This window comes from Notothenia rossii (genome assembly GCF_949606895.1).
Source record: "Notothenia rossii genome assembly, chromosome: 3".
Lineage (NCBI taxonomy): Eukaryota > Metazoa > Chordata > Actinopteri > Perciformes > Nototheniidae > Notothenia > Notothenia rossii.
Genome location: NC_136901.1, coordinates 72,228,007 through 72,252,243, shown reverse-complemented (window position 1 = coordinate 72,252,243; position 24,237 = coordinate 72,228,007). Strand labels below are relative to the sequence as shown.

The 24,237-nt window shown below is 40.4% G+C and overlaps 3 protein-coding genes across 5 annotated transcripts; all 3 read left to right on the top strand.

The window, feature by feature from the left end:
- Positions 1-48: 48 nt before the first annotated feature.
- Positions 49-3,545, top strand: LOC307030998 (solute carrier family 25 member 53-like). Its single transcript, XM_079667682.1, has 2 exons — positions 49-588; positions 931-3,545. Exon 2 carries the CDS (start codon positions 938-940, stop codon positions 1,808-1,810), a length of 873 nt encoding a protein of 290 aa, XP_079523808.1. The 5' UTR covers positions 49-588; positions 931-937; the 3' UTR covers positions 1,811-3,545.
- A 309-nt stretch (positions 3,546-3,854) lies between these two features.
- LOC307031709 (uncharacterized protein) lies at positions 3,855-10,011 on the top strand. The gene is made up of 9 exons (XM_079669020.1): positions 3,855-4,010; positions 4,522-4,636; positions 6,138-6,169; positions 6,584-6,686; positions 7,500-7,531; positions 7,795-7,897; positions 8,052-8,083; positions 8,566-8,668; positions 9,575-10,011. Exons 2-9 carry the CDS (start codon positions 4,534-4,536, stop codon positions 9,613-9,615), a joined length of 549 nt encoding a protein of 182 aa, XP_079525146.1. The 5' UTR covers positions 3,855-4,010; positions 4,522-4,533; the 3' UTR covers positions 9,616-10,011.
- A 1,955-nt stretch (positions 10,012-11,966) lies between these two features.
- LOC307031424 (SLAIN motif-containing protein-like) lies at positions 11,967-24,215 on the top strand. Of its 3 annotated transcripts, none has more exons than XM_079668528.1 (9): positions 11,967-12,148; positions 12,809-13,425; positions 16,376-16,506; positions 18,189-18,308; positions 20,575-20,718; positions 21,568-21,897; positions 22,035-22,178; positions 22,817-23,090; positions 23,229-24,215. In XM_079668528.1, the coding sequence occupies exons 2-9, from the start codon at positions 12,818-12,820 to the stop codon at positions 23,281-23,283; spliced, it is 1,806 nt and encodes a 601-aa protein (XP_079524654.1). In that variant the 5' UTR covers positions 11,967-12,148; positions 12,809-12,817; the 3' UTR covers positions 23,284-24,215. The 3 variants fall into 3 exon arrangements, with proteins under 3 accessions (XP_079524654.1, XP_079524653.1, XP_079524652.1); XM_079668527.1 differs by having other exon boundaries at positions 11,967-12,273; positions 12,814-13,425; XM_079668526.1 differs by having other exon boundaries at positions 11,967-12,273.
- Positions 24,216-24,237: the final 22 nt, after the last annotated feature.

Genomic DNA, 24,237 nt, shown 5'->3' with positions numbered 1-24,237 from the left:
ACAGGGCAATAACTGTTTATTTAACAGACAATTCACAATACCTTTTTGCAGGGGCTAAAAGCTGTCTGAATCAATGACATTTATATTTGAATAACGGGTAACTTGGAGAAGGCTTCTAAACAACATTCAGTTGATAGCAATAACATTTAAAATGGAAAAATATGTATAAAATAAGTAGGATAAGATTTTTCATTGGGAACACGCCCTAGTACGGTAGAAGACAACAAGTTGATCGACAGACGAAACAACCAATCGCCCGCCGCGCAACGTATACCGTCTTGGCCAATGGTATTAATAGGCGGGCCCTCACGTACACCGGCAGATTCTCAGTGCGCCCGTTTACGACCGTCATACATTGACCTGATTGACGGATGCTTCACAGTTTTCTCTGTATTAAGGTCAACACATGTAGAAAAGGTGTTGCCATCGTAACTTCATTAATAACGAGAGATAAGCTCCATCCAAGTGCAGTCCAAGGAAACAAAGACACCTTTGCTTCTCCATCACTGAACAGAGGGAAATGTAAAGGAACTACGCTATATAATCGTTATCGTTTTGCTTGTTCTCTGTTTACTAACGACTTGCTGGGTAAGTAAAGATGAAATGCATTTAATCTCTGATATAATTCCTTTATATTTGATTTATTATGTAGCATAGGTGTATTTATTCTGCAGAGTTCCAACCTGGTAACCTATGTTTTTTGTTTCAGTTTTAGTTTCAGTCTACATATTTCCTGTATTGTTTCATTTTTATATATTTATATAAACATGTTAATATTTGCTGATTACTGACAGTTTACTGCGTAAATAAATTCATTTATGATATGTTATTTGAGTGTAACTTATTTATCTGTGGTTTCCTGCTCTCGTTCCTGTTTCATTGTTTGCATTGAGGCGACACTGAAGTGATTTATGGTCAATTTGTACTCAGCTCAGGAATGGCAGGAAGCCTTAAACCTAAACAAGATGAAGAGGGCTGCCGGGATCAGATGGTGCGTTCCAACACCTTCTTTCACGGGGGGACCTCAAGTTTACTCTCCACCATCATCACTTTTCCGGTCTACAAAACGGTTTTCCGTCAACAAATCCACAACGCTGGTGTTTCTGAGGTAGTGAGGCAGCTTTACAGTGAGGGACATGTAAAGCTCTACAGGGGCGTGGTCTCACCACTTCTGATGAAGACCCTGGGTAATACTCTGCTCTTTGGCCTCCAGGACACCATCCTCCATCAGTTCACCCCATCATCTCAGAATCTCATCTCCCCCTCAGCCCTGCCTGCTCTGGCTGGGTTTGGTGCAGGCATGGTAGAAGCTGTTGTTTGTACCCCCCTTGAGCGTGTCCAGAGTGTGTTGCAAAATGGCAAAAACGACCGCAGTTTACCCACCCACAAAAGTATTCTTGTCAGGCTGAACGCACAGAAGCGGTCCTCAGGGTACTACAGAGGCCTTCTGCCCATCGCAGCCCGCAATGCTCTTGGCAGCTTTATCTACTTTGGCTTGAAGGAACCGTTGAAGGCTGCCGTGGAGGGGCGGGGGCTGTCTCCAGTGGTTTCCTCCTTCATCTCAGGGGTGCTGAGCTCCATGGTTATCAGCTTGCCTCTCTATCCACTGACTGTGCTGGCTGCAAACATGCAGAAACAGGTGGGAGGGGAGGATAAAGCGGTCATGGCTTCGTGGAAGACGCTGTGGGAATCTCGGCAGCGGAGTGTGGCTCTGCTGTACAGAGGAGGCTCTCTGGTTGTTTTGAGATCAGGCATTTCATGGGGAATCACCACTGCTATCTATGACATGCAGCAGAAATATTCAGGCTGAAGGGCAGTTCAAACCCTACTTTCATGAGGTACTGTAATCATTGTCTTTTCACTTTAGACATTTTGGCCTTTCATAGTAGAAAAAGCATATGGATTTTAATTGGTTGTGATCAATTCATGTGTCACCCTAAACTGTGCCATGTATCTCACATGAAAAGACCCTGAAGCTGAACCATCTAAAAGGAATTTTTATTATTTACACCTCTGCTTTTCCTTCTGCGACATGTCAAAAAGGTTTTGGTGGAAAAGTTCAATGGAAATTGCAAGTTTAGCCATGATGCATAGTTCAAATCAACACATACTGCCAATCTTTGTCCGAATGCCAAAGCCAGGGGAAATCTCCACTGCCAGGACTTGAGCCAAGGTCTCTAGTGGTTGCTGAATATGAATCATCATCATCATCACACATTTGAATACAGTAATAATATACTTCTATATTGTGGGCATGGAGCGGGTTGCAACAGTTTGAAAGATTTTCACATTTTGATAACCATCTCAGAAAATATCCCAATTTTACGCTACGGTTTAGAATTATAATAATAAACTTGAGAACAATATAAAAATAACTTTTGTTTTTAAAAACACTTTAACATGTCATGTAACTAAAGCGTGTTAAATGACAATGTAGCAACACTATTATCTCCGTCTTCTTTCATCAATACTGTAGAACAGCAAATGATAAATGTCAACTGTCATTCAGGTAAACCTTGAAACATGTACCGCTCCAATCTTACTCGTGAATCCCAGGTGCCTTGTATTTTTTATGTCTTGTAGAGACATTTCATCAACTAACCTCCTCAAAGTTAGTTTACTCATCAGGGGAAGTACAGCTCAGGCAAAAAAGTGTTTTTATTGTCCTCTAGGCCTCTTGAGGAACTATTATTTTTACCTAATGGTAGCTTGTTGATACAGTTTATAGCACTAACCCACATTATGAATTTGGGTGTGGATTTTGTAAAATATGGATTCCAGCAAGGCATGATCTAAAGAAAATTGGCTTCAGTATGAAAAAGTAGCATTCCTAACTTTAGGGCTGGACCCAAAAGGAAGTGAAGGTCAGAATATTGACCCTTGTTGCCTTGAACACGTCTTTTAAAGTGCTTCATCATTTGACCATTAACTGCATAAAGGGAGATCAAAACATTTGTATTGTGTAATGTCAAAAGATTTGTGAATGTATGATAAAGATGATGCATGTGAGTTGGAGCACGGGAACAAATAAGACAAAGTTGTACAACACTGTTGCCTCAGCAAGAAGATACTGAGCTATAATGCCGTTGGTGCTGTCCTGTGTGGAGTATGCATGTTCTCCCCTTGTCTGCATAAAGGATACATAGACATGCAGGTTACATTAGTCAGAAACTAAATATAAATATGTTATCATGTGTTGTCTTTGCTTAAAATAATCTTGATTTATTCCCGGGTGAAATCTAGCAGATTGAATAGCTGCAACATTAAAGTGAGGATTTCTCAGAATTATAATCCATTATACAATATACATAAAAAAATGGGTCATACTGCTCATACTTTTACCGGAGTACATTTTGAATGCAGGACTTTTACTTTTAAAACGTTTCTACTTTGTGGTATTACTATTCTTTGAGTATAATTGAGTACTGTGTGTACACCTCTGAACCTGCGCCTTTACTTTATTCTAATTTACCAGAACAATCTCATATTATATTTTTTCAGAATACAAACTGTTTCATCAAAGTGCATTAAAAAAATCAATCTTATTGGCCAAATAGTTTTGTGTTTTTTGTGAAGTAGCCTACATCTTACTATTGTCCTATTGAAAATGACTTTTGTCAAACCATGTTATGTCTCAACCAGTCCAGTAGATGGTATGTGTGTGTTAAAAATGAAAAAGCATCCAGATCCATGACAATGGGATCCCAGTGTTCGTGCATTTTTCCACTAAGGTACGGGGCGGAGGAACAAATGATTGAACAGATAACAGCATTCCTTGGCAAGAACAGGCAGCTGTCTGTGCCTAGGAAGCAGCCTGTCATATTTCAGGGAACTCAAGCAGCAAGCGTGTCCAATCAAATTTCTTCCTGCTTTGGGAGCCAATCAGAGCCAGCATATTGGTGTCCATGTTGGCGTACAGAAGGGTGTGTTGACTCTACTTAAACCGTTGTCTTTTCCCAAATTACGCAGAAGCATTTTACCCGTAAAGAATCTACGCACATCTGCACCAGGTAAAGTTTTTCGGAATGTTCTCTGTTTTTCAGCTCGACCACTAAAAAAAAAAGATACCTAACTAATGTTATGCGAGGATCATTTTTTCCAAGGAAATGCGTTTTAGGCTTCAAAGGCGTGTTGGAGTTTTTCTCCTGCGCCACAGACTTTTCATACAGTTAGTTTCCTGTTTATTTCCTCTGTTAACTGTGCTGTGTGTAGTCCACCTGGAAGCGCTGAATTCCTTAGCAGGCAGGCTGTTTTACTGCATGAGTTTGTTTGTTCTGCAGGTTATGAAGTTTGTTTCTTGCGACTGGCTCGCATTACTCCAGAGTTAAGCCAAGTTCTGTTTTTTTCTTAACTGAGGTGGGGCTTTCTTTGTAAACCCGCATGGGAATGCCTTGCAGCCCAAATAATTTTTTTGTGATTAAATGCCAAAGGGCTCATGTTTTGATGCTTTCTTCTGCGTTCTTTTAACAGTTTTTGATGTTTGAATGTTAGCTCTTTTTCTCTCCCACTTCCTCCCATTAGACATCTTCCAAAATGAGCGCCAAATGTCCAATCAAGCAGGAAGTGGTGGACTTTAATAAGGGAAAACTGAAGAGTACAATAACTGAAGAAAAGAACACTCTTCCAACGTCGCAGGGTAGGTGTTCAAAACAAGTGTGCTCCCATTTAAAAAAAGAAAACTATCATCCGCCCTTCACCAAGGTTTTCCACTTCCTATGGTCTATGTTAGTCATACATAAACTCCTCCCTGCCGATCTTTATCAAGGCAACGGCAAACATGTATTACTGATAAATTGCATGTACACACCCAACCACCTGAGAGCTCTCCTTGTTCTGTTTAAGGCCAACCTGTTCAGTGGAAAAACATAACCCCACCCTCATATGTGTATTATATGACTTCTGTCTCTTTTGAAATGTTTATTGTATGAAGCTTCATGCCAATGGCACTGGGGGTTGAAAAAGAAAATTGCAGCCACTTCATGCAAATAGTCCAAAAGAGGCCCAGGTGTACTGTGCAGTAGAAAAGCCTGATTTTTAGATCTGGTCTGACCTGACTCAGCAGGAAGAGGGGAGTTTAAGTTAAAGCGTGGCAAAATGCTCATGTCGGCTTTACCCTGAGTCGTTAATGGCAATTTTTCCTGTAGAGCTATTCTATGTTGCTCTGAAATGATTGTGCCGGTGTTTAATATTGCTTTAGCACAATGTGGATCTTTTACTTTCCAGTATTACCTTAGTTTCAAGCATTACATTGAGAATATGTTGCTTAAGATAGATATTGTAGACTTTTCCCATGTAAATAGATTGACTTTTCTCAGCTTAAGTTACAATTAAACTATGCTTGAGATGTGACCATAACCATAAAAGTTGCCTTCTTCACAGTTTTGAGTGAATCATATTATATAACTGTAATCATATATTTGTTTATTTCCCTGAGTCTTAAGACCTCTAAGTTCATAGCTTCATGTTGCTGATGAGAGCATAGGCATAGAAATACATTTAAAAGGGGCCACTCCATACTTAGTTAAATTGTCTTGAGGATAACTTTACAGTATGTGAAAAACTATTCAAAATGTCTTCTGTGTGACTTTATGGAGCTGTGTAAAACTGGTTATGAGGTGTGGGGGTTGAAAAGGCACTGACATTGTGCATGCATTCACCTGATAAAGATGCTTATAATTTGCATTATGGAAAATGTAATGAAATGTAAAGATATCTCTGCAGATCTTTGCAAAAGAGTCCGCCCTTCAAATTCCTATATATATATATATATATATATATATATATATATATATATATATACACACACACACACACACACACACACACACACACACACACACACACACACACACACACACACACCCAAAAAAAAAAAAAATCAGAAAGAAACCAAGGGGGATTAGCCTGACCATTGACGGGCAGTTCTTTATTCTTAATCGTAACAGAGCCAAACTCATGACTGGATCCATGTGTCGCCCAAGTTGCTTCAATGTCAAATCTCACCCACCATGCAGAGTCTTTGACACTGCTGCTTTAGATTACTGTTCTGTGGTGGTACATAGACTTTTTAAATGAATGCTTCAGGGTGATAATGTTTAAACACAGTGCTACATCAGTTCTCTCTTTTGATCACACAGTAATTTCTGATGAGAATGCCGCCATTGAAGAGGTAAGTTCCAGAAACGTACCTTCCGCAATCCTTCTCTTTCAGTCCTGCTCTTCTTCCATTTAGGAATCCTATCCTTCACCTCAATCTCTGCTTGTACATTTCTCTGACACTCTAGTGCTTAAAGTAGATCCTGCGCAGAATACATGGTCTTCTTGCTTTGGTCTTTTATCTTCTGGAAAAAACCTTATGTCCTCAAACTTTCTTCCCCCCTCGGCCACAGCTTTCCTTCACTTTCATATCTTCCCTGAGGTTTGATGGGGTTTGGGATTGTAGTGCAGACTACATCTTGAATGATGAAATACAAATGGGAGCATGTCTTCATTCTTTCATCTGCATTCTCTTATTATTTGTACAGGCCATGTCAATATTCAAGATCTGTGTTTTGATTTTTGCTCTCCCACTTTTTTCCATTAGATGTGTGCCAAAGTGCCACTCAATAAGGAGTTGGAAGGGTTTAAAAAGGTCCACCTCAAGAAGGCAGAAATGAAAGAAAAAAACCCTCTCCCAACTACTGACGGTAAGGGGAAAGAGGTGTACTTCAATTCAGGCTTTAGCTTACACTCCTTATTTGACATAGTCCCTCCCTGCCATCATTATGAAGATAAGATAAGCCTTCATTGATTCCCCAGGTGGGAAATTCCAGTGTTGCAACAGCACAAAGATGGAAGATAGTCTATGTAAATGGTGAAGTAAAACAATAATAAAAAAGAAGAGGACCGTAAGGTTACGTAAAGCAATAATAATAACAAATGTTGTTAGATATAGTAGAGCTGTATGGCTGGACCGTTTCCTTTTTTTCAGGTCCATGACTTATTATTATTATTATTATTATTGAAGGAGACGGTTACCGGTCAGGTACAATTTGCAGGACCATCAACACTTAAAATAATACTAACTTCATCACTAGACTTTGTTTGAATGCCCATAAGAATATATTTAATGCTGCAAAATAAACTTTTTTAAACATAATCTTTGAAAAAAGAAAACTCTCTTGCTCTTACCATGCCCACACCTTCTTTTCAGAGTGTTGCTCTGTATTTGCTTTGGTTTATGAGTAGGTGTGTAAACTACTCTGCAGAATGGATCCCACCAGCCTCTAGCAACTCTAGTAATTATGAAAGGCGCAAAGGCTAAACACGTGTCGGTGTCTTAAAGTGTCACTTTCAGTTTACAAACGTAGTAATTTGAACCCAAACCACAATAGTTTCCTACACCCAAACGACTAGTTTTCTTGTCTGCACCTATTTATTTTGTTTGTGTTCAAAACATTACACCAGTGATACAAATAGATCATCTTATATATGTCCCTGTCTCTCTTGTGATCACACAGTAATTAAGGACGAGAAGATCGCCATCGAAGAGGTAAGTTCCAGAAACGTACCTGCGTTGATACCTGCACTTTCATTTAGTTCCGTCACCTGGGCCTTTGCTTGTGAATTTCTCTGACACTCTACTGCTATGAGTAGATTTGACAATGTATCTTCTGGAAAAACATTATTTCCCACTTGGACACAACTTTCCTTCACTTTCATTTCTACTCTTGTAATTTTTACAGGGCATGCTAATATTCAAGATCTGTGTTTTTGATGTTTGCTCTCTCATGCTCACACCCTCTTTCCCATTAGAAATGTGCCAAAGAACCACTCAATAAAGAGTTGGAAAGCTTTAAAAAGGACAACCTCAAGAAGGCGGAAATGAAAGAAAAAAACCCTCTCCCAACTACTGAGGGTAGGTTTTAAGCTATTTGAACCCAAACCACAATGTTTTCCTTAATGTGAACAAGTAGTTCTGTTTCCTAGACTTTGGGTGGTTTGGTTTGTGTTCAAAAGATGACATCCCTGTTACATTGATCATCTTATCTATGTCTCTTGTGATCACACAGTAATTGATGCAGAGAAGGTAGCCATCGAAGAGGTAAGTTCCAGAACGTACCTGCTGTGATTCCTCTCTTTCAGTCCTGCTCTTTCTCTAATGACAAATCAAGTCAATCATCCCCGCCTCTATTTTCTGTGATCTAACACTGTATTGCTACAAGCTGACAATGTTTAGCTGCAATTTTTCCTAACCTCTTTCTTAACCACAACACAAAAACATAGCTTTCTGTTCAAGTAGGGCGTTCTAATCCCCATACACACTCTTGTGGAACTGAACACCTGTAAATAACAGAGTGTAACATGACGCGGTAATAGAGCTGTTTGTTCATTGTGAGGGGGCTGCTACGTGTTGTGACCGGTTACATAACTCCAGAGTTCAGCCCAGTACTGTCTTTCTAAATGGAGCTGGGGCAGGATTTGTGTACCTGTGTTGGACTGGAAAATCCTTTTGATGAAATGATCATGGGATTATGTGTTTATTGTTTTAATGTTTTCTCTCTTTCTCACACTTTTCTCCATTAGCAAAATGTCAAAGAGCCACTCAATGAGGAGGTGGGGTCATTTAACAAGAAACAACTCAAGAAGACAACCACAAAAGAAAAAAACAGATGTCCAACTGCCGCGGGTAGGTGTTTTAAAAAGTGTCTCTCGGCACTGCCCAGTATTCTGGTTTCTTTAGCTCCTCCCAGCAAACAATTTTGAAAGGCAACAGCAGACATTCCTGCACTGATTAACTGCAGATACACACCCAACAAGCTCTTTCTCAATCTGACGCCAGGCTCCTTCCGTATTGAAGAAGGTGACCCTGCTGGTGCATGTCGGCTTACTCTAAATCTTTAACTTCAATCCTTCTCAGGAGAGCTTTGCTCTTTGGCAGTGAAAGGAAGAACCTGTGCTCTTTATAAATTAGAAGTTCATTCGATTAGCAATGACTCATACCTTTGATCAATACAAGTGGTGGTTTAAATAGATATTGCTGTGTAACGGATATTTCTGAGAAAGTTTACTGACTTAATGGCTCTGTTTTTCTTGAGCTACTGTTGAACTGCATTTTCCCTAATCCTGCAAATCCTTTATATTTTACACATGAAGTCATGAGGAGTATTATAAAGACTATGAAAAGGTTGTATAATGTATTGTATGGCTCTGAAGGAGCTGTGTACACTTTAAGAATACCGTTTTATCATGGATGGCCTATTGCTAACTGGGAGACTGGAGTTGAATAGACATGGCTTATTATCTAATAGAATCTGCCACTTGGTTGCATTGTGGGAAATGTGGGATCCTGTCTTTTTTTTATGCGGGCCCCATACTAAACTGTAAAATTATTTTTAAAAAGGGCCGTGGTAATTGCTCAAACTTGATTTTGACTTCCGTCACTTTTTCAGGCCGCACACCTATACAGTAGATTTGGTTGAATAAATCAGTGGGTTTTTTAAAATGTTATTAATTATTAATACAGGATGATATTGTTTAAACGGCATGTTATATCAGTCGAATCACCATGTCTGTCTTTCTTGTGATCACACAGAAGTTGAAGAGGAGAAGAAAGCCCTGAGAGGGGGGAAGTAACTGAACCGTGCCTGCCATGATTCCTCTTTCAGTCCTGCTCTGTTACCGACTCTTCTTCTGATAAAGAATTCTGTCCAGCATCAAGCCGCCTGCCTGTATGAAGAAGTGTTTGGGCTGATGCATCGGAAAGGATGTTCCTGTACTCCTTGTAAATGAATGCAATAGATGTATTTTTTTTGTCCGTGCTGATTATATGGGTCATGGAAAAAGATAACAATAAAAGGATTTTTTGTTTTTGTTCAACAACATGAATTGTTGTATTAATGGAAATCCACCATAAATATATTGCACCATAAGTATGACTGTAAATGTTGTCCTTCAGAAATGTTCTGAGAAATGACACTCAAACATAACACTTTTTTTTTTTATTAAATAAAAATGGATATGTTAAAAACATTTGATTTGTAATTATTTTGTCAAACAGTCTTTCCAAACCATCTTACATTCAAAGCTCAGTTATCACAACAACTTTCCAATTTGTTATCTATAGACCTCGGGCATTGCCGCTTAAGAGTTTAGAAAGTAATCTGGATGGTTTATGTATTTTCAGTCTTAGGCTAGACATTAGTAAATGCATGCACCCCAAAATACATCTGAAAAGATAGATTTAATGATTTGTAAACTAATGCCTTTCATGTATCGAACTAAACACCTCTGTCCATTTTTGTTATTGCACAATAAGTAACCAAAAAGTAGGAAGATGGGAAATGGTTCACCAGCTTTGTGGGTTTATCCGTCATACGCGAAAGCTACCATGTTAATAATGGTAACAAACAATTATACTGCTGGACACTTTAGGGGAAAAGGGGCTTAAATCCAAGCCTGTTGAAATATCCAAGATTTTTGAATAATAAAACTGATCCATGCTTGTGATCATTCAAATTCTATTTGACTTGGCTGCACATGAGATACATTTAGTTAATTTGAATTCAGTTGTGAATGGTTGAGTGAATACATTTAACCCAGTTAAAAGCTCTTCTCTATGAATTACAACAGGTATAATCCTAAGAAATAAGGTGGATCTGCTTCAGGTGTTGCACATTCCACACTGCCTACATGGCTTACCTTGTAAATGTGAGTTTGAATTTAGTTGCCACATGCAATATTGTTACATTTACATAAAATGCATATAAACTACAGCCAAATATTGAAGTTCATATTGTATCTTTGCAGTATAAAAATGCTTTGGGAAGCTCAAGGATCAGTGGCTGAGCAGTTTTTTGTCTCGTACTATGTATGGGGATTGCTTAAGATAGTACAAGCTGTGTTTTTCCACAACAGGCCTGTTCGAACATGCTGACACAACAGCATGCTGGCACTTGATGCAAAGACATAGCGTGTAATTGTCTCACATTGGAGTTAAGGCACCAAAATTACAGCTTGTGCACATTTCCCTTCTGTTGTAAGGAAGCCTGTCAAAGTTCTTAACAAAATAATACTTCCCATGGGAATGATATTTTTTATGAAATTGGAAAGTAATGGAATGCATGTTTTTTTTTTAATCATTCTAAAGCCATAAAGTAAAACTACTTTTTTATTGTATGTGAGTCATGCTGTAGCATTTCATTGTCATGAAGAAACTGCTTATTAACAGATCCACCTGTTTGTTTTTACTGCCTGTTGTGTTCAATCCATTTATAATCCCTGCGTCAACTTTATGACAAGTGCACACGATCTCTCAGTGAACCAGTTGTACAGGTACTTTAGAGCGGCATCACTTCCTTTGGTTCCCACTAACCCACACAAATAGTCAGGAACAAACTACCAGACATTGTCTACCTAAAGTAGAGCAAAAAGAAAATTGAAGACTATGTCATTAAACTACCCCTGCAAAACAACCAATATATCAACTACCGTGTGCATAACAGTTTTCATGTATGCATTCATAACACCATTTATTTGTTTATTTTCTTTAACAGTTTCACTGGCCTGCATTTCTGTATGCACAAATAAAGAAGTCCCACATTTTTAAAGTAAGATTTTTTGGGGGGGATTCCTGCACCACAAAGTATATTGTCCTGCAGTGAACTTCTAGAATGATCATCGTCCTCCTATAGCTGATAGACATTTGAATATAAACGTGCAGAAACTGTGTAAGAGTTGCCTGTTGTGAGATACATGCTGTCCAGTCAAATGGAGTGCAGTAACATGTCAATAGTAGAACCTCCACGCATGGGAAGAAATACAAATTACACTGTCATACGTCATAGAAGCAGGTCAAAGGTGTCTTTTAATTCGGATATTTGTAGCACTTTTATGTAAACAGCGACACCCAATGGCCTCAATATAGATGACGCAAAGATATTATCGCACTACCAAATCTCTCCAATAGGAGGCGCCAAATGGCAGAGACAGCCCAGAGGGGGAGGGCCGAGGCTGCTGCAGGTCTGTTCACTAAAGTCCATCAACAAGCTAGTTAGCAGAGAGCGATACCATGATGCTCAAGCAGAAAGAAAACATGGACAAGCCTAACTAAGAGATATATTCCCGGTGACTTGATAATCACTCTAACGTCGGCGGAGGATCAATCCAGGTGTGTGTAAATCTCTTCTTCATTCATGCGGTCGCTGCTGCAGCGGAGAGTTTGAGCTGCGAGTGGCGGGCAAGCTCAGTCATCAGCCCCGCAGGGACAACTGGGACAACACGGCTCACTCACTGGTACGGTTGTTTTCCTGTTAGCACGCTAGCTCAGCTAACATTACCTATAAACATGAACGACTAGATATAGTACAATGTACCTGCTGGAGATTCACTGCTTATTCTTCTTATGTTCTAGTCTAGTGCCTAGCTTGTTGCAAAGGTTATTGGAGTTGCATAGTTAGCCACGTAACGAGAAAAAAAAAAAAAGTGGTCGGAGTCATGTAAATACTGGTGATTTATTAGCTGAAATTAGCTAACACATAACGTTAGAAGTGGCGCATTGATACCAAAGCCACTTCATTGTATCCCAGACCAAAAGCTTTGCATGTGAATGTATGAGCTAGAGAATATATTTGTACTGCTTTCTTTAATTTACTGGACCATGTGCTGAGTTGTTGTTGTTTTGTTGGGAAGATGGTGCCCATTCAATAATGGTGTTGGCAGAAACATGTAGTTCTATCAAGCCTGGGCTAATATTTTGTACAGCATATGATGTCGCCTTGTCGTTTATTGTCCTCGTGCAAAATGTAATGTTACTCTTCCTCCCCAATAGAGCAGGAGCATGGTGGTCCCGGACAGTGCCAGCGTGCTCCTCCAGGCCGACAATGGCAGTCCCACTGGCCTCATGGAGAGCTCCAAGACCGGGTGCGAGGAGGAAGAAGAGGGGGATCAGGACCTGCCAGGGGAGGAGCTGGAGGAGGTCCGAAAGCTTCAGGAGCTTGTTCGCAGGTTGGAGGTCCAGAACGAGACCCTGCGCAACAGAGGGAGCAAATCTCTCAGCCACACAGCCTCTGTCAATATCAACGAGGGACTGAATTGTGAAGAAGTGAACAACTCCCACCTCAGATTGGAGCACTGTGGTGAGTTGGGCAGCTCAGACTTTGAGCTGTCTCCACTTCAGGACAGCAGCAGTGGTGAAGACATGTCCCCTCGTCCCATGGCCAACAGGCTGGAGGAAGACGATGAACAGGGTCCACCGGGGGGATTTCTCACCTTGACCTGCAGCAATGGAGCGGGACAGTGCCAGACGCCAGAGAGCCCTTCTCAGGAAAGCTATGACTCAGAGACACTTGCAGAGAACGACTCTGGGGTGGACCAAACTGCACTGGATGAAGTGGATGTCCTAGATTTGGAGGATGAGTGTGCGGAAGAAGACAACGAGGATAGTTGGTAGGTCTTAATATCCACACTTTGTCCTGATAATGCTTTGATAACCTTCTTTTAGCCCTCTTATTTGGGTTATCCAATATATATTTCTGTCAATATTAACATTTGTACATATGAGATAGATATCAAGTAAAATACATCATCATATGGGCCAGTAAATATGAGTTACCCTCAAGGGAATTTAATTTCTTGCAACCCAGGCAAGAGCAATGCCACATTTAAAGTTGCGTGTTACATTCGGCTGTGTATAAGTAGAGAGGAGCCCCTTTAGCCATATGAGTCACTGCTCTTTTTCATTTTAACCTCTTACTTAAAAGTGTGTTTCTCCCCCACAGGAAGTGACTATGACTGTTCTGTAAGTTATTTGGATTCAAAATTAGACTACGTTTCTGACAAGACAGAAACTGCATTGTTTTTCCTCTCATTTACAAGATCAATAATTATTTTCCTGTACTTTCAAAGCTTTGCTTAACTGTGACCACTAGCTCAGTAAATACTGTGACTAGGAGGTCATGAGGAAGTGTTATGGTTGGAGATGAGACAGTAAGAGGCACACGGAAATAAGGAGGAGGCGGTAAAAAAATAAGCGTGAATATAGTCAAAATACAGAGGTGAGAGACAGTCTATTGTTTCGTTAACTTGACTCTGAACTCCCTGACTGACCAAGGTGAACAACAGATGTGACCTATCTACAACCTGTTTGACAGGTTATAATGGAAAAAAACATTATTTTTTAAATACCAAGCATGAATGAAAACAATGCGGTTACAATAAGCGCTCTCTTAATCTTTTTCAAGAAAATAAGCTATTTGAAAATTGTAATAATAATAGTTGTTATTATAGTTGATAGATCTACATTCACTAAGCCGTGTAACACAATGCACTAAAGATCAACTAAGCCATATCTGCATTCGTTAATTCCGAAATATAGGACAGGTTGACCCTTATAAAAACCCAGTTTGTTTTTCTCAATAAGAGGACCTTTGCTCATTACCTCCAGTTTAAATGGCAGAATATAATCACCTGATTACCTAATTACGATTCTAATTACACAATAGGACCATTAATATAAGGTTAATATCTAATCCATGTACATTTCATGCCAGAGTTCAATCTAGACATATTGTTAAATGCTGTGCACATTGCCTTAAACAGCTACCATATTGTGTTCCTGATGGTCCCTCTAGCAGCTTAACAGCCTGACCATTCGCAGCTTATTTTCAGTTTCACATAATTAGCCATACCATATGTGCTTTGGGAGGTTATCATAGCCAAAACGTCCAGTAATCCCAACGCCGACATAATCGCCTCAGCTCTGAGCTGGATGCAGCCGCATGGTTAAACTGCTTTGGGTGGGATTGCGCAGCATGTGATCCGAGGGCCCCCTCTGGGACCAGAACGCAGCACGGAGATACACTCCCGAGCTGACAGCCGCTGCAGGGCCTCTTGTTGTGCGTCTATCATTAAAAGTCCTAGAGTACAAGGGAAAAAACAGGTTGCCAATGGCACAGTATCTGCACTCCAAATAATAGTTTCCACGCTTGATTGGACAAGGTCAACACAAAATCCAAATTGCCATGTGAATGTCCAACTTGTTCTTAAATCACCATCATTTTCCTCTTCAAGTTTATTTTGAGAATTACTTTGTAAACTCTTAGCCTAGTAAAGTGGTGCTTATTAGACATCCCACACAGGCTTAAACTTAAAGCATCCTAATTTACGCACTGCACACTGGCAGCCGAGTAGAATCAACCTCCATAACATAACTATGAGGTCCATTTGAAATGAATGTAGAACCACTGTAAAAGTATAGAAATGTAAAGAGTTCTATGTTGCTGTTCCCTACATCGCAGATAAACTTCAATATTAAATGTAGGCTGTGATCATTCCGGTCCGGTGTATTTGTTTTGGTGTGGTATTTGTTGATGGCACTACATTTGCAGACCTGTGTCTTGCATGAAAGGCACCTAGGTTTATTTACCTGTGACCGAAACTCTTGATCAAACACAAGAAGAACTTGAATCTTTATTCCACATCAAACACAAGTATTGTGAGTGAAAGAAGTAGCTCGTGCCCCCCCCCCCTACACTCACTCTGGCAGTGTGTGTGACCTGAATATTGCCCTCAGTATTGGTTGGTGCTCATTCCAGTGGGAAATGGGTGCTTTTGTGTTTGCCCAATGGGAAGATGATTTCTCGTTTATTGGTCCAGAACCAGTCGGTCCGGGCCTTTTGTGTATCTAACTCAAAGAATTAACCATGTGACCAGCAGTTCAAAGCTTGTGGTAAACTAATGGCTGTTTGTTCTCAGTATGGCAACACAGGGCGCATCTCAGAGGACGCTTTGGAAAGTCAAGTGTTGCTTTCAGATGGGGGGTTTGTGTCAATACATAAAAAGCACCATGGCTGATAAAACATGTCCGCCTGTCATTACAGGATGAGCATGATATGTAAGGCAGATTTAAGATGAGGCAAATGGGTATTTAGCAGTCATGTTTGAGAACCAGGTGTAGGCTGTGATAAGGATTTTCAAGTATGCATTACCGACTTAAAGTATTTACCCACTCACTGTTTGATCTAAGTACATAATTCACTTTAAACACACTATGTGGGATCTTTTCTGCTTCACAGCGTTTTATTCAGTGGTTCAACGTTAAATCTGCCTGTGTTGAACATTGTGAAAAACATTCTTACTATGCATGGCATTCTCAATACTCTTAAGTGCATAACGAGGCCAGGAGTTTACCCAAATCTCCAGCTTGTGTTTATGAAATCTTTTTTTCGGTTGTTGCTTGCACTTTTGACAAACATGTGTAATAAAAAGTAGATTAGGCTTACTTCTGGGCATTTCCCTACCTCAGTTTTCCCCACTCTCCTCATCCCCTTTACTCTTTGTCAATCCTCTCCGTTCTCTTGTTAATACTGTTTTTCTTTTGTCCATCTCTTCTCTACAGGCTGTATGTGTCTCCAAAGAAGCAAGTAGCAGGGTCAGAGTCTACACTGAAATGGTGTCGGCAGGCTCTTGACCATCGCAGCCCAGAGACAGAAATAGCTTGTCGGACCCTGATTAACCGCCTGGACCAGAGTATGTAAACACACACACAAATTGTCAAATCAAACCCTTTGAATGTCTTAACCAACGTATTATTAAATCTACATTTGTATTCATTCAAGAGATTACTAATCATCCAGTCCATCACAAGTCTAAGATAAGAAAACGTTAAAAATAAGAAACTGTATCTAAAGGACATTGAAACAAGTGTTGCTCCCTTAGAGCTGCATTAAGTGTTACCTCCCTGTGTGAATGGGCTGCTTTCTTATATACTGCTCGCCACTATTGTGTGGGCGCAGCGATCTGTGGGTGTTTGAGCTGTGTGGCAAAGCCCGAGCTCTCACAGCGAGCGTGTACATGGTGTGTACATGGCGTGTACATGGCGTGTACATGGTGTGTACGTCTCTACGTGAGTGAGGACAGAAGTTGTTGTCCGATCCAACAGGCCTCATATATTATTTACCCTGCCAACGTCGGCTCCTACTTCCTGCACACCGCACAACCTGAACAACAGAGCCATTCACACCAGGGCTGAAAGACCACATGAAGTCATGGGCTGGGTTGGATTACCCCCAAACCCCCCCACCCCTGTCAGCTTTCCTTTTTAAACGGCAGCAGCAGGCCAGGAAACTGCCTGTTTGCATAAAGACTATAGGGTTAGCAGAAAAGGTGAAATAAAAAAAAAAAGAAGACATTTTATAAAGACGATTTCTAAAGTGAACTGTATATTATGTATGCAAGATTGCGACAGCTAGATCTTAAAGTTATTGTGTCAAATAGTTTGCACTTGCTATTACTAGTGCATTACTGTGGTCAAAGCAGGAACCCTGCAAATAAGTCTACATTTATCCATACAAAAAGATGGTTGACTCTTATTGCATACATTGACCGCTGCAGCTTTATACACTGCTTTTATTTAATCCCTACAGCCCTCGGATGGAAGCAGGACACATGTTGATAAATCTGCTTCTGATTGGTCACGTGCAGCACCAGGGTGCAGAGCCATTACACACCGACATGCATTGTGCTTGCCTTCAATAAGTCAGATGCAAATGACACCTAGTTACAAAAGAACACACATCTGTCTGGTCGGTTATAACTCTGTCTACTGTCCATTTATGCGGAAGACATCGGGTAACTGGAGCTTATTAACTCTGTGCGTCACAGCCTCGTTTCCCCAAAAAAAGTGCTTCTTTTATTTATTTTTAATGCATTATGAACTAGAGCTGCTGTCACATTTAGATGTAATGTAAATATTTAGCCATTATAACTGAAATAGAGTTGCATTGATGCATTCATACTCCTTCACCAACCGATTATTACATTATTTGTTTAAATCCAATTAAGTCTAAAGTACCCCTCACCATCTGCCTCTGGCGGCAGATACTGTGTGTGTTCACACCGTGTCGCTCTGCACCATCCAGGCAACAACAGGATTTCCTGGGGATCCGATCTTTCATTTGTTCAGCTGTTGTCATGGGTCAATGTTATTTATTTATCACCACACCCTCTTATCTTTCTTTGCCTTCAACTCACTCTTTTGCGAAGCTGCACCTACACAAGTTTGCGCTAAGACCTACACTTAAGATGAGGCCATTAAAATCAATCAATCCCATCCATATTTTTAGCTTCATGTCTCTCTTTTATGTCATCCTTTTGAAGTATGTGTATTCTTCTGGGAGAATATCTAACCTCTCCTCTCCTGTTCCCCGCAGCGACTCGATGGAGGAACATGTACAGTAGCCCAGCAGAGGCAGGCTCGGCTGGCTCAGGCCTGATCTCTCCTGGGTACCACAAATCAACTAACAAATCCCTACTAACCTGTGGCAACTCAGGTATGGCATGACATTAACACACTCAGCTCCTCATGTTCTGCTCAACACTACAGTGGGATTTACGTCAGTTATTGTACGGATGTATGTCAGTTGAGTTGTGTGTGCACTAAACACTGTGTCTCCTCTGGGATCCCAATGGTTATTTTCAAAGACAATTCGAGCATGTTTTACACAGCTGTGTTTCGCATATACTGCACAATACTTTAACCATTTTTCAAAACATAACTTAAGTTTGAATTGAATTGAATATCTACTGTTGGTAGTCATTGTTTACCATTTGTTATGACTACAAATAATAGTTGAATAGCTTCTTAAATGACAGGTTTTTCGTCGTCATCCCGCCCAACACACATGAATGCATCACAAACAGATTCTGCCCATCCCTTCACTTCATAACAACCACAGTATTATTTTCATGATGAAAAGGTTATTGTTATTCCTAAATAAAAAGAACAGATACTATTCTCTACAGATAATAGTTTAAACACGTCAACTTCCCTTGAGTTGTTTAAGTTGACTGTAAACAGTGTGCACCTGGCAGACAAACAGTAACACCCGTGTGTTTTGAAAGATGGTCAGTGATTATGTAAAGTATATGTGGTTTGTACTAATGGGATAAAAACCCAGGTTTCTGAAGGTGTTTGGAAATGCTAACCAGTGTGAAATGTATAATGCTGGTGATCTTGACTTTGTCTGATTTTTACTTTGCATTTGTGTTGCTCCTCACTTTGTCTCGCAGCACCTGGCACTTCACTGTGCTGAGACCAGCCATGCTGATGTTGTTACGAATACCCTAAAATAACAAATCTTTGCATGATGGTGTAAATGCCTGGCTTGGTGATGCTATCTAATCCCAGACTTTTTACATAACCAAATGCCCCTGGATGCTGATGTCATTTCCTATTTACCTCAGTCTGAGTGTTGGGTCTGTGTCGGACAGAAACGCCCATGGCAGGGGAATTTTGCATACTGATTTCCTGGGCTTTATCACAATACCAAACTTTCTAGTAGTGATTCCATTGTTGGCTTTCTATAATTGAATGAAGAGGATAGATTGCAATATTTCAAAAATGTTTGCTCAAGAAAAGGTTGCGGCTTCAGTCAAAAAAGTATAAGAATAATTCAAAGCTCAGAACAGATGAGCCAAACTCAACTGCACTGTATTCATGTGAAGAGAAACTCTTATTTGTTGTGAATATATGCATAAGTAGGAATGTAGCACAACAGGGAAGTGAAATAATTGTTATTAATTGTTATTATACTATGATTTCAACCACCAAACCAACTATAATTGTCAAATAAAGATTGATTAAATATCAATAAAGATAGTCTGCATTCCCACCAGCCAGTCTGATAAATTACGTTAAGTTAGAGTCCACCTGGTGAATTATAAACTTAAATCTAAATGTGTACTGGTGCAGGCAGTTATAACTCACTCGGGAACAATAAAGCTTCTATTTTCCAAAATGTAATCTACAACATCTACAACAGTGTGATTTAATACTCTGCTTGTTAACCTTGAGGCGATTTTATGTTAAATGGTAAATATTGATAATACAATTATATGAACCTGATTAACCAGTCTCTGAGCAGAGTCTGACAGATCCCACAGGCAGCAAATCAATTCAGTCACCACATAGGTGAAGGTCGACCATTTGTCATACTCATCTTTTGGTTCAAAAGGGGGATAGTGCCTTGAATGAAATGTGTTATTTTGTGTGGTGAATTTCTTTTTTTCTGCTTGGTTTAAAATATATTTATCATCCAGTGATACGATTATCATCTGGCTGTGCTGTGCATATTTTAACCTGGTACCATTGTCAGCACAATGAAGGTATAACCTGTCACTGTTTAGGATTATTTAGGGATAATGGTGCTCTAATTGATAGTGAGGTGGGGTGAAGATCAGAAGGTTTTGAGTTCAAATGCCGCCAGGAACATCACCACTAGTGTGCCCTTGAGTAAGGCACTTAGCCCTTAATTACTCCAGGGAGAATGTCCCTGTAATTGGTAATTGTAAGTCACTGTGGATAAAAGCATCAGCTAAATGAAATGTAATGTAATTTAAGACACATTTTAATGCATACTAGTCGGATAGGTGTTTTGAATCATGAGGAAGGTGTAGCCATTGTTTCTTTCTTATCTGGAGAGCTTTTCTTTGAACACTTAGTATTTCCCCTTGAACAGAATTTGAAATAACTGCTTATTGTTACCGTCTGTGTCAGAAGCAGCTTGTTGTAACAGGTACCCCACTGTGTTTCTACAGGTGTCCCAACAACCATGCATTCAGCCCTGAGCTCGCAGTCGTCCATAGACAGTGAGCTCAGCACATCAGATGACTCCATTTCTATGGGCTACAAGCTGCAGGATCTCACTGATGTCCAGATCATGGCTCGCCTGCAGGAAGAAAGTGAGTCATGGTGTGATGTTCCGCTAGGATTTTTTTCTTGCCTGTCAAGTGTCCGGAAATAATTTATTTTACGGGACAAATTCTAAACTTACCGGTCATGTTTCAATAATAATAATAATAATAATTGTGTAGCAGAGTTTCCATTAGCAGGTAATTACAGGACTATGACCGGTAATATAATGCTGATGTTTAAAACTCAGTTAATGGGGCTCATTTTATATTGCTTCAGTTTATAATCGTAACAGATCGAAAAGTTCAGATTCATTTTTCAATAAATGATGCGCTTCCACAAACAATAAAAAACATAATTGTTACATTCAAACAAACTACTTATATACATATAAGCATATAGCTATTTTATTGTCTTTTTCGGACACCTTAAAAAACTGCCAGAATGGTGAAGCCATTTGGGCGAGCTTCTTTTGCCGCGCACAAAGGAAAGTCTCGTGTTTTTTCGTCATCTGATCGGCTCTCCTGATCAGCCTTTATAGAGAGCACCGATCACTGTTGTGAGTGAATATCAGCCGATAGTGATCGGCGGCCGATCGATCGGGGCATCCCTAATTATTACCGGACATTTTGACCGGCAGGTTTTGAATTTACCGGGTTTTTATACATTTTGCCAGCTAAAAAAATGTAATTACCAGCTAACGGAAACCCTGACATTTGATTGTGTTTTAATATTTTAAACAGTACACTGCTGTTGGTGAAAGCTGATAAAGAAATGTAGAAGCACAGTAACACTTATTGCAATCACCTTTTTACACTTCTGTAGATATTTAGATGGTGTATTTGTATGACTCCATGTATATGCAGTTTCCTTTTTTAACTGCATGTGTTTGGTGTTAGGTCTGAGACAGGATTATGCCTCGTGCTCAGCGACTGCATCCCGACGCAGCTCCACCACCTCTCTGCATTCCCTGCGGCGGGGCGGCACCTACAGCGATCAAGAATTTGACAGTTACAGCCTGGAGGACGAAGAGGACGAGTTCTGCTCCATGCCCCAGCGCCGCCATCGCTTCACGCCCTCTCCATTAGGCTCACCACGGTGCCTGTCCCCCTCCACCTCCAACCACGGTCAGGAATACAGCAGCCGACTCGGGGCCCCACGCACAAGAACACCCAGACGGTCACTTCAGGGCCCCAGTGCAGAGCTGCTGAAATTTGCAAAGAGCGAAGGTAGGCCAACAACACCGATAGAATAGCATTAATACCATATGTCGAGAAGATCAGTGTGGCCATCAGAGATTCTTGTTGAACCCAAAGCTGTGATTACAAACACTGAAGATGAATGTGTCATGTATGTGTGGTTCCAGAAGAGTTGAGGCACAGCATGCCTAACCTGGCCCCCCGCACCAGCCTACGATCCCTGGAAGCAGTTAGGAACAGCCGCAGCATGGAGGCTAACCTCCAAAGCTCTGGCAACCGCATGTCCCACCTGACCCACTCCCCCTCCACAGGTAACCCTTCCCTCTTCACCTGATCCGCACCACCCCATCTGTGTCTGCCTTGCATATACCGAATGTCACTCTAATCCTAACACTTTATTTCCTAAAACCTCTGCATGACCTGAGCTAAAAAACAAAACAAACACTCACACATTTACTCCTCTTATATATTTTTCACGTGTAAATACTTTCCTAAACATGTGAAAACTCAAAAAGAAATCCAATTTTTGTGTCTTTGAAGGAAATGTATATAAATGTATGTATTTCCCTTTGATCACCCTTTTTATATATATAAAAAAACAGTTATATATTTAATCTAATACTCACTCATACAACATGTGGGTGACAGACATGTAAGAGTTCCGCAAACCATCACAAATGTTGCCACTACTCCTTCCTTGACATACCCGAAATGTAGAGGTAAGCCTCCTATCACTTACCTGCTACACGATTATTTAATTACTGTCCTTTAACCTCTACCTTGATAATCCAGTACTGCTCTTGCCACACTTTCCTGTAACTCCCACAGGCCACAAATGTAGTTTGAATTTCAGTTACAGCTTATTTATCCTTTGTATATTAAATCTAAGTTGTCAGAGTAATAGAAGTTTGAGATTCTATTATACCACTGAGCCTCTCTTCCACTCAAGGTATAGCTAGTAGTCGGCTGCATGGCAACGGCCAGTCACCTCTCTCCCTGCGGACTCTGGTTAAAGCTGTCCCTCAAATGGCAGCTGGTCGTTCTTCAAGAGGTCTTCCTGTTGTCCAAGCAGCGCCTGCAGGAGGGGGCCGCCGGGTCCAGTCCGTCGGCTCGGCTAACGGAGGAGCCTACACCCCAGGGAGAGCCTCCACCGGGGCAGGGAGGGCTGCCGCGGGCCGAGGACAGGCCCCTACCAGAAGTAAACTTTCTCAGCCCCCCATGAGGTGAGTGCTTACAAGCTATTAGAGAATTTTAACAAACTGAGGATTTTTTACTTTAATTATGGCAATATTGTATTTATGTCATTTCTACGATACTTTGTCTCTTTTGTGAATGAACGCTAACTTTATATTCTTTGGCAGGTCTTTTGGCATGACTAAAATGTCAGATGAATCCTGGAAAGATGGCTGTTACTGAGCGTTGCCAGTGATGGAAGGATGATAACTGCTGCAACCCTGACCTCTCCCCGTTATCTCTCCTTGTACAAAGAACACAGCCACTGTGTCCACAAATATGTTTTACAACCTTTGGGTCCCCCAATTTTAGACTGGAGTGCTGGGCTGCACTGGATTCGTAGTCAAGACTCATCTCTTTCCCTAGCATGAAACATTGTCAACCCACACAGGCACAGTGTGTAGGCAGACAATAATGCACACATGCACACTATACTTGTGATATGGACCAACTCTGAGCTTCCAGAAGATTTGTTTGTGTCAATTTTACTTATTTTTATATGGTAATTGCTAGAAACTGCTGGAATATTAAAGGTCCCTGTTCTGTTGATGTAATTGATATGAAGACGGTCTAAATGAAGATATTGGTGGTTTGTTGATTTTCTGTGGGAATTCCTACTAGATGAAGGTGCCGAGTGTTGCATGCTTGTTTTTTTCCCCTTATCATTGTGTAACTGCAATATGACAAATCGTTCATGTGTCCCACAATGATGTGTGCATTTCATTGTTCAATGGTTCATTGTGAAATTATCTATAGTTTGGTGTTGTATTTGAGTTATGGTCTTTGCTTACACAGCAAGGCAACTCATGTAAACCACACTGCCCTTATAAATAATACAAACATGGAAATATATGGTTTGTGCCAAGGTGCATTTCCGCTGCAACACTTCAGAAGAATCTTGACATCAAAGGTACTGTTATAATACTGCATTTTGCAGGCATTTTTACTGCATATCTTTAGGTGGTTTTAAATGTGCTTTTGGATACCACTTTAATGAAGAAGATGTTTATGCACGAAGGCCTTGTGCCTTAGACAGCTATGCACCCTCAGAGTGCCTCTGACAATTAGGAGCTGTTATTAAAATCCAAAAAATAAAGGCTACCCTGAAACTTTAATTTCTGCATTTGTTTTTATGTT